At 33.9% G+C, this 10948-nt stretch overlaps 1 protein-coding gene across 3 annotated transcripts; it reads left to right on the top strand.

Annotated features, from left to right (window-relative positions):
- Positions 1-1869: 1869 nt before the first annotated feature.
- On the top strand, positions 1870-10633 carry LOC104904268 (squalene synthase 2). Of its 3 annotated transcripts, none has more exons than XM_010692472.4 (14): positions 1871-2438; positions 4573-4615; positions 5370-5459; positions 6297-6372; positions 7181-7250; positions 7670-7813; positions 7920-8024; positions 8199-8345; positions 9003-9078; positions 9794-9882; positions 9984-10075; positions 10155-10197; positions 10269-10337; positions 10432-10633. In XM_010692472.4, the coding sequence occupies exons 1-13, from the start codon at positions 2244-2246 to the stop codon at positions 10329-10331; spliced, it is 1233 nt and encodes a 410-aa protein (XP_010690774.1). In that variant the 5' UTR covers positions 1871-2243; the 3' UTR covers positions 10332-10337; positions 10432-10633. The 3 variants fall into 3 exon arrangements, with proteins under 3 accessions (XP_048492369.1, XP_010690774.1, XP_048492370.1); XM_048636413.1 differs by adding an exon at positions 3490-3566 and having other exon boundaries at positions 2302-2438; positions 10269-10633; XM_048636412.2 differs by having other exon boundaries at positions 1870-2438; positions 10269-10633.
- Positions 10634-10948: the final 315 nt, after the last annotated feature.

The following is a 10948-nucleotide window of genomic DNA, read 5'->3' as shown; positions in this document are numbered from 1 at the left end:
ATCCCCTCTTGCTTTTTTGTGGCATATTTATAATGATGTTGAACTTTTTTTACCATTTTGAGTTTGGTTGCACTATTGTAACTATTCCAAATAAGGGAAATGTTGCACTTATTAAGAAACGGAGGTAGTATGTATATACATTGAGATAAGTTCAATAGCATTTATATGTACATATTTGTAGATTTATACAGAAATTACATTATATAAAAGGGTCATAAAGTTATGCTATGTTCTTTCACATGATTTCATAGACTATTAGTTATTCTTAGAATTAGATCAAATCAAATCAGAATGATTCGAACTAGATTTGACCACACCTTCTTATCATTAAGTACTTATTACTATATACTTTATCCGTTCCTAAATAAGTGTAGTTCACTTTTTACTTTAATTCAATGCGCTTCTTTGATTATTAATATTTTTAATTGCGCACAAGAAAAAATTATAAAACGTGATATTTTTAAAGTATACATTGAGAAAAATTTACCATGATCCTAATTAACTTTGTCTTATTTACAAGAAAATATAGTCAAAGTTAGTTGGTTAATAGTATCAAACATGTAACACTTATTTAGGAAATAAATACTCTGTAATTTTTATCCAAAAAAATCTTTATTAATATATTAAACAAAAATTATTAAAAGGCGGTTCTAATAATAGACTTTGCCACATAACACTATCCCTTAGAGTTTTTACTCCATATAAAACACATATAATAAAAAATTAAAAAATGCATGTTATAAGATTTGTAGTCGCGAGTAGGGTTGTGCAAAGATCATGGTCGGACCTGAATCTGGACTGGACCGGTCCAAAAATTCCGGTCCGGTCCTCGGTCCAGAGAAAATCTCGATTTCGGATTTCCGGTCTGGTCCCGTTCAATTATGAAGATTTCTGTCTGGACCGGTAGGCCAAAATTTTTGATTTTTAAAAAGAAAATTAAAAAGTTTTTATATTAAAAAAGTTTAAAAGGTGGAAAGTTACAAACTTAAAAACCTACTATTTATTCCCTTTTGGAATATTGTTATTAAAATTATTAAATTTTATCTAATTTATAAATATGTTTAAATCAAACAAAATTTTTTTTTTAACAAAAATATAGATTATGGTCCAACAGATCAAAAACCGTACTGGACGGACCAGAAAAATTCTGGTCCGGTCCAGGTCCTTTTTTTTTTTAATATTTTGGTCCACCGATTAAGCCAATTCCGGTGAACACCCCCGAATTTTTGTTGCTAAGAGGGCTCGATCTACTAACTACTCAAACTTTAAATAAAGTTATTTACCACAAAGCCAATTGTCTCCTTCTAATCTATAAAGCTCTCATCTAATATATAAACAAAATATCTGCAAAGGTCTAAGTAATAAAATATAAACACGTGGGTGGCTGCAGCTTACAGGATCAAGCCCATGCCAAAGTGCCAGTCCCCCATCCCTATGTAGCTTTGTCGATGACTTTAATTTACTATATTAATGTCTTAACCATTAGGTCATAATTACAAAGTAAGATATAATAGATAAAAATTATAAAAAAAAAATTATTAAAAGAGATGGACAAATTTTAGTATAAATATTAAAAGGCGTGCGTAAATCAGGAACGGTGCTACGTGACGCTCTTACCATTGCCTAATTTTAATTTAAAAGTAGGCTGTCTCTTACAAGACAAGCTCAAATTATAATTATCTAAGAACTTAAAGACTAATTTACAACAAGAAAATGAGACGAATCTAATCAGATCACACGTAGATATATCATGTCAAGGTCAATAAAGATTCACACATCACACATGGTATATCTCCACTCCTCCCCCGAGGCCCGAGCTCGCGTTCCACGTTCTCCTACCAAACAAACAAATTCTGGCGAAACCTACAATAACAACCCCAAAAAATTTCATTTTTAAGGAAAATAAGACGTCACGTTCCTTCCCACCAACACCAAGTATATAGTATAAAAGGCTTCAAATACATCCAACTTTCGTTCCCATAAATTTCACATCTCCATTCAATTAACAAATAGATTTATATCCATTACAAGTCAGATTACAACCCCACTTCATATAATAGTCCATTTTTCATCAGATTATAGAATACATCGAATGATTCCCTTGGATTCTCCCTACGCCACAAAATTATAACTCCAATTTTTTGTCAAAATCAACCTGAACTTCATATTATACTTGTAAAATTGTATAAATTTCATCTAAAGTTGAGATTTTGAGCAATACCCATAATTCAAAATTCATCAAAATGGGGAGTTTAGGAGCGATTTTGAAACACCCAGATGAATTTTACCCTCTTTTGAAGTTGAAAATGGCAGTAAAAGAGGCAGAGAAACAGATCCCTCCTGAAGCTCACTGGGGTTTTTGTTACTCTATGCTTCATAAAGTTTCCAGAAGTTTTGCCCTTGTTATTCAACAACTTGGCACTGATCTTCGCAATGCTGTAAGTTTTTCAGTATTCATCTTTTTTTTATTACTACCTCTGTTTCATATTGTTTTCAACGATTAGACATTTTCTATTCACCTTTATGTCAAATCGTTGCAAATAATATGAAATGGAGGTAGTATAAAGTTTTGTGATTTTTTTTGGGGGGTCGATGAAATTGAGGAAATGTTTGAGTTTGACTTAGAATTGTTATGAGGAATTGAGGATCTCATGTGGGTTTTTTTTTTTTTTTTTTTTTTTTGAAATTAATAAAAAAAAAAAACCATACTTGCCACCTTTATGAAGAAGGAGATACACAATACATATACATGCACTATTCGCTTTCCACACACTCCAACACTTTCTTTGGACATGACATTAATATCTTTAGTTGCATATAAGTGGAAATATGAAAAGTTGATATTGGAATTTTCGCATTGACGAATCTAACAAGATCTTACTAAACTATGTTTTTTCTTACATAATTGTGAGGGGAAGATTGTTAAAGTAGGTTGATGAATAGTTACATAGATTCTTGGTTCTGATTGTAAATTTGATGTTGAGTTATTTGAAGCTGACAATCGAGTCAAATGATATGAATATAGGGAACGTGGAAATAAATTTATGAAGATAATGTCTGTTGGATGTTTTAACAAGTATTATGCCTTTTTAGGAGGTGAAGTTTGAAAAATGTGATTGCTATTGTTGTGTCTATGTGGAACTTTTAGTGGAAAAAGAAAATTATTTCTCTATATGAGGGTCTCTTTTTAGTGGCCTTATTTTTGGAAAAACTTCATGTAGCTAAATTTTACTCCCTTCGTCCCAGGTTAGTTGTCACGTATTGCTTTTTTCTCTACTCCGTATGTTGGAATATAATTCGTCTGTTCTTTTTCAATTGCAACAATGAGATTATTATACTATCTACTCACCACTTTTTTACCATCTATTGTGATTTTTACGTAAAAAAATATATGGTCATGTGGGGTATTGTCAAATTCGTCTCGATATGTACTTTCAAAATATTAAATTTGTATAATTTTTACTAGAAAGTAATTAAAGATATTAATAGTTGAAGTTGGTGAGTTGGCAAGCATGAACTCAATTGTTGCAATAGCAAAAGAACGCAGGAAGTATGTCTTTTGGCAGGTTTTTTCTCTCTATTTATTCTCTAAAATTGGGCCCCACTTTTGTCTATTCATTTTTTTCATCTACTATTTTGCTCTCATTCCTCATATCCATCCTCCCACTTCTTTGCTCTCTACTCCTTTTTATTACCATTAGAACTTGTCACAAAAGTGTTTGTGGCAACTAAATTGGGATGGAAGAGTAGTTAGCTAAGTAACACTTTGTTTGGATAAGAGGAAATGGAGATAAAGGGAAGGAACGGGAAGGGAAGGGGAACAAGTTCCCTTGTTGAATAAGGGATTAGGGGATGGAAGGGAAGGATCCATTTTCTCTCCCTCTTTAATAAATATCATTCCTCCTAAATTGGAGATTGTTGAAGGGAAAATGGAGTTCCATCTTCCCCTTCCCTTTTCTTTTACCTCCCTTCATTTTCCTTCTATATTGTTATCCAAACAAAGTGTAAGAGATTGGACATGTGATTCAGAAAGGAAGAACTTGCTTCAGTATCTCAATTTCAATTCAAGCATGAGTTTGTTTACACTCCATGGCATGAGAAATATCTACCATTGGAAAAGCGTAAAAAAACGAATTCATTTTCCAAAGAATACTATGAAAATGCTTCTTTAGACTCAGGGGACAAGCTTACTCCCTCCGCCACCTTTTGTTTGCTCCGTTTCATTGTTTTCCTTGTTTTATGGGCCTCTATGTTATGGTAGTCATCATCAATCACTCAATATCTCCATCTAGTTGGCCAACGTATGTTGTAGGCCTTCGATTTTCTTGGTGGTGGGGTGGGGTGGTGGTGATTATGGTGTTATTAAGAATTAAGATACATGAGAATTGCACTGAATTCTTACCTCATTTGACACGGGAAATGAACGAAGTATAAGCTTATTTAAAACCTGGATTTTCTGTTATGCTTTCTTACTGGTAGGAAAATCTTAGTTTTCAAAACAATGTTTCAGATTTTATTTCTCCTTATGTGGGTTCGTATATTTGCTTATCATTTCTACTATTTGCATCACAGGTATGTATCTTTTACTTGGTCCTTCGAGCCCTCGACACTGTAGGTTTGTCTCTTCAAGCTCAACAATTGAAACCATGCATGCCATATCACTATATCAGCTGAATATTGTTTTAATTGATTATATATATGCAGTTTCGATTTTTTGATGGGTTTGCAAGTGTTGCTCCGGCTACATATCCTATTGACAAGATGTTATTAGGAATGTTTAGCTCAGTCTCCAAGTGATTATAAAGTTGCTTTGTTCTTTTACGAGAAGCACTATTGGCTTAGCTAGACCCAGTATGTGGTTGATTCTTGATTGTGTTATATGTGGAGGGAAAAAAAATTTAACGAATGCTTTAAGGATGTCACAGGGTTAATGAGACGTCACATCTCATCTCTTCTCTTGCCCTTTTCAGATGTGTTCTGTTTAGTAGTCTTTTGTACAACTCTTGGATTTTTCTTGATCTTTTGGACATCTTGTGGTACTTGACACCCATCATTGGGGGTCATTATTGCATGATTCATTTTTCTTCACAATCGAGTGGTTACCGTTTCTTAGGAGTGTAGTTAAGGGTGGGAGCAACTCTCGAGGATGATACACTAATGCTTTCATCCTTGCACCTACTATGCTCCTTTATCTTAATAGCGTAGCATGAAAACAGGGTTATATGCGAGCCAGTGAGGAAATGTGTGTATTGTTTTCTAATGAGTAATGATCATCATTTTATGTCGAAGGTCAGTTTGATCAACATTACTGTATGTATTGAGTATGTATCTTATGTCTCATTGCTTTTGGGTTTGACACTGATCTACAGAGGATGATACAAGCATAGATAACGACGTCAAATTGCCTATTCTGAGAAATTTTCATCAGCACATATATGATCGTGACTGGCATTTTTCTTGTGAGTAAACTGAATCACTTTGATTCTCTTCTGCTGTTCAATTTTTTGTTCTGTTATATATGGCTAGCCTTATATGCACGCAATGCGTGCGAAATCATATATTCTTTAATTAATTTTAGTAATAATTTTCGTCCAAAGTTGTTTACAAAAATTGAGAAAGGGAATTGTAGTTGTCACTGTTCTGTGTTTTTTGTTTGCAAGTGATCAAGAAGACAATATAATGATGAAGAAGAAGATGTTGCATGTAGCTTGTTTGTGGGAGTTAGAGATAAATTAGGGTTTATAATTTGTTTTTGTTTTTTTGGAAATATGGTTGGCAGTTACCATTCTCTTTTTGTCTTTTTTTTCCCTTTTCTTATTTTTTGGTGTCCCCCATGTATTGCCTTATATAATAGAGATGAACTAGCTATATTATTTGATATTGTTTGCTGAACATTGAGTTATATCGAGTGCAAAATCAATTTACTTGAACAGCAGATTCTCTCCTTTCCTGTTTGATAAAAAACTGTTATACATTCATAATGTTTATTTTATAATTATTAATTTGAATGTTCTTTCCCTCTTCGCTTGATGACAATGTTATCTTATCTAGTTACTAAGATTAAGAGTCATTTCATTCATGCCTGCCCTCAGGTTTGAGTCATGAAGCTCTGGTGGTTAATGTTTATATTAATTACACAACATGCTAGAAACCATTAACATAATATCATACTTTGTTGCCATCTTTTCTTTTTTAATTTTTTAATTTGTGAAAAAAAGAAGATATCTATTATTTTTTGTTCTGCTCTTTCCTTAGAAGCAACAGTTGTCACTGTGATTATCCTTTTCTGTACTCAGGTGGTACGAAGCACTACAAAGTTCTGATGGATGAGTTTCATCATGTCTCAACTGCTTTTCTGGAGCTTGATAGAGGGTAACTATCTAATCTCTTGATTCTACGTTGCCTTTATAGAATAGCATTTTGTGTGCAGGTATTCCGATACTTTATAGTCTTGTCAATTTGAACGCATGAGTTTATGCTGTACTTCACTTTACTTTTCGTCCAGGGTAGGCCTATACATCAATAGCTAATCACTCGAAAATATCCATGGTTTTCAACCGTAAACTCATTTATACCCTTGATGTAAAAGTACTTAGATTATCTAAATATCATTGATTTTTGCGAACAGTAGTACTGGAAGAACTTTGATCTAAGTCAAGATTCGTTATGGTTTCTCAAGTGCTAGACTTCCATTAGTTTTTGCTGCAAATCCCTGGTCCTCACAATTTTTTGCAGTTTTGATAATCCCTACCTTATCAATCCTTATGAGAAATTTTGTTATCCTGTTGTAATGTACTGTAGTATAAAAACTGATCTTCCCTTCTCCGCTGACTGTTCACTGCTTGCTTATTTTTTGTGGTAAGAAACGTAAGTATTCATATCTTTCATTTTAGGATTTATTCTGAAGAAGTATCTTTAAAAACAAACATTTCATGGGAAAATACCTTCAACATTTTTGGTAGATATGCGAATATAAACATATAGGACTATTGAATCAATGCAGAGCTTACATTTTCCATTATTTTAGACGTGTCCAATTACTCATTTGTGATAATTTTAAGTTTATAAATCCTAAGGTGTGTTTCATTGTTTTGAAACGCTCATATGCTCCTCCTCATCCAAGTTTATCTACCCCCATGGTATGGTCAATGATGTGTGATTTTAACCGTGGCATCTGCAGTTACCAGTTGGCTATTGAGGATATCACCAAAAGGATGGGTGCAGGAATGGCAAAATTTATCTGCAAGGAGGTTTGTGCAAATGCGTTACAGAAAGCCTCTATATACTTAGAATCTTTACCTGCTTTTCTCTTTCAAATCTGTCTCCTCGTCCTTGTACCGTAATAATGTTTCTAGATACTGAAACATTTGTTGATGTTCAGCCTAAATATGCTGGAGAGTCGTTGTGCAAACTGTCATATGCTCTCAATACCTGTATTTTAGAACGAAATTAGGCCCTATGAATGATATAGATCAGGAATCGTTCTTGTTATGGCCTCAAGGGCCAAGGCATCATTGCACCAATATGGCCATAAGTGATTTTAAATGTTCAGCAATTAAGTGATTTTCAGCTTTTGGTTTTACAAACATTTGAATATGTTGATCCAACTTAGTTGTGATCTTCAAGATCAGGTGTATATTTATCTTAAATGTTTTCCTTAATTTGGCAGGTAGAAACAGTTAGTGACTATGATGAGTATTGCCACTATGTAGCAGGACTTGTTGGTTTAGGGTTATCAAAGCTTTTTCATAATGCAGGCTTAGAGGATCTAGCTTCAGATGATCTTTCCAATTCCATGGGTTTATTTCTTCAGGTATTATTCCCTTTTGGTTGGGACATGGAGTTGCATACTTCTGTATTCCGATATATCAAACTTAGATATGATGTTACATAGTGTTCTGTCTATCAATATTGTGCAGAAAATAAACATTATTCGTGATTACCTTGAAGATATAAATGAGATTCCAAAATGTCGTATGTTTTGGCCTCGAGAAATTTGGAGCAAATATGTCAACAAACTTGAGGTTACTCGTTCCTTTTTAATTTTACCTGGTTGGGTATCAGCTCATATCCTTTTGCCTCTTGCTTTTGTCTGCGGGTAGTAGATTGGATCAAATTAATGTGATATCCAGATGTTTTATGAAGTACTTGCCTTCAAAAATTGTTTCACTTATGTTGCTATAAAATTTGTTATGCAGGACTTAAAGTATGAGGAGAACTCAGAGAAGGCAGTTCAATGTTTAAATGAAATGGTGACAAATTCCTTATTGCATGTGGAAGATTGCCTAAAGTACATGTCTGCTTTAAAGGATCATGCTATATTCCGGTTCTGTGCTATACCACAAGTATGAGATCTTTTGAATCAGCATCGTACATCCTCTCCTTTTCTCTGTTTGACTGTACTGTTCCTAGAAGAACTGCATCCGAAGAATCACAATCGTTACTTATCCAACATATGTTAAAAGAATATCTAAGCCTGAATTCCCCTTATTATCAATTGTTACCCACTAGTTGTTTTAATTAATAGTTAGGAGTAAGGAGTATAAATTTATTCTCACTGTTTGACCTGCATTGAATGAATCAAGAACAATCATTCTGAGCAAATGGAGGGTCCATGATAGATAAAGAAACAGTCAGAGTAGGTTGGAGGTCGCCTTTTCTCCCCCTTCTCATTTTTGGTCTCATAGACAATGTGACATGGTCTGACTTTTGATTATAATGCGATGCTGAGAACTGGAAGAGTGAAACCAAGCTCTTCAGATATGTGTCACTGATATTGGTTAATTTTTTTTCTCTGTTGTCTGCAATTATGCTTGAAGGCAGCATTATGACATCTGTTAAATAATTCTTTTTGCTGATTAGCTTTTTAATTTATTTGTTATTGTTATTATATTAGTGGATACCACTTTTTCTTATGAATTAGATGCCTGATTTTATCTGCTAGACAGATGTTCTATTGTTTCTTTAGCATTATAATCTTATGTTGTCTCTGCACATTTTAGATCATGTCCATTGGAACCTTAGCTTTATGCTACAACAACATTCAAGTGTTCAGAGGTGTGGTGAAAATGAGACGTGGTAAGTAACATCTGCTGCGATTTCTTCTTTGTGCAATCAGTTTGTGATGTTTCTGATGTTCTGCCCTCATCTTTTGTGAGTTTCATACTTTGGAAATTTCTGTATAGAAGCCTTCCAGTTGTGACTCCTTCACACTAGGAGAGTGTATAGTTGGGAGGAAATCATTTTCCAAGAGAAGTAGTTTTCCCTTCTCTTTGGTATGTAAAGGGTAGTTTTTCTAAGACTGGAATATAGTTTTCTAAGGATGTAAAACATTTCCTTTCTAAAGGAAGAAATGCCACCTTTTCCTTTCGCTTACATGTTTCCCATCCATTGCCTTAACCGGACGACCTAGCCTAGAATGACTCTCACTCGTAGGAGGAAGATCTTTTGAAATGAATCCACAATACCTATTTATTTTTCCCTTCTCTTTTAGCAATATTATAATTTATAAGTGACCAAACCTTAAGAAAACTAGATAACAATTGTGTTCCGTAGGAAAATGATTTATATATTCGGATGAAAAATATTTTCTATCCAACCAAGCAGAGCCTAGATTTGGCAATGAGATCGAGAACGGACCTAGTCTTTTTTGTTCTTGTATCTTCTATAATTCATGTCCAATTCAACTTTGGTGCCTGTGCCACACAAGTTCGGCAAGTACTGTCCTAACATTTGTCCTTTTGTTAACTTTTCCAAGACTTGTCATGATCTTATTCATAATTGTGTATATTAGGTCTCACTGCTATAGTTATCGATCAGACGAACACAATGCCTGATGTTTATGGTGCCTTCTACGATTTCGCTTGTATGATGAAACCAAAGGTAATGCTCCCGATGAACGAATCATACCTTATTTTATTTAAGTATATTGGAAAATCGTGACACTACATAATAAAAATTGTTTTGCAAATCCACTTATGCAGGTCGACAAAAAGGATCCAAATGCCATAAAAACACTAAATAGGATTGAAGCAATCCAGAAAATCTGTAGGGACTCTGGAACTCTTAATCAAAGGTAATTCCGAATTCCTATTCCCACAAAACAGTATTAATGTTCCAATCTAATGATAATTTCTTATGTTTCTTTCCCTCAGGAAATTGTACGTACGTAACAAGTCAACATACACTCCAATCATGGTGAGAACTCGTGAAATTTATAATTTCAAGCTGCTGTTAAGTTTAGATGCTGACCATAATCTTCTATGCAGATGATGGTGTTCTTCATTGTATTGGCAATCATTTTGGCTCGCGGCAAAATCATTAATTATTAAGCAGGGGTACGTTAACGTAAAAGACCAACTTGACTTGTATGTGATATATAAGCTGGAGCATGCACCGACGATTTTGAACATTTGTAACTGTTATTTGCAGGTATGGCTTCTCGTGTCGTATGTTGTTATATCATCATATATGGGGATGCTCTACTTTCTCTAGGCGCGAATCCGTGGCTTGTTTAATTTGATTCATTTGTAATATACTAGTATTTGCTAGTAGGTATGTAGCTTATGAATGTAATGGCACATTTCTTCTGTCTTCTGATCTATTTGAAGGGTCCATTTTATTTATTGTGTTAGCACAAAGTGCAGTGTTACCAGAATTGCTGATTACCAACCTTCTTTCATTAGGATAGCCGCTGTGATATAGTACTATTTGTTCCAAGAATTTTAAGCGTTACCTCTTAACTCGAATTGAGAACTTTATTTTATAATTTTGATATCATATAATCCAAGTGTTATTGTTTTATATCAATGGTATAGCATAATCACCGACTCTCTTTAGTATATTAGTTTTGATTATATCATCGATGGGAGAAATGTATCAAATCTGGGTCGAAGCTTAATAGATTCAAGCACTCAACTAATTCGAATTCGAGCTAGGATAGTCTCAA

The sequence above is a fragment of the Beta vulgaris genome, chromosome 9 (assembly GCF_026745355.1).
Source record: "Beta vulgaris subsp. vulgaris cultivar EL10 chromosome 9, EL10.2, whole genome shotgun sequence".
Taxonomy (NCBI): domain Eukaryota; kingdom Viridiplantae; phylum Streptophyta; class Magnoliopsida; order Caryophyllales; family Amaranthaceae; genus Beta; species Beta vulgaris.
This window is presented reverse-complemented; position numbering and strand designations above follow the sequence as displayed.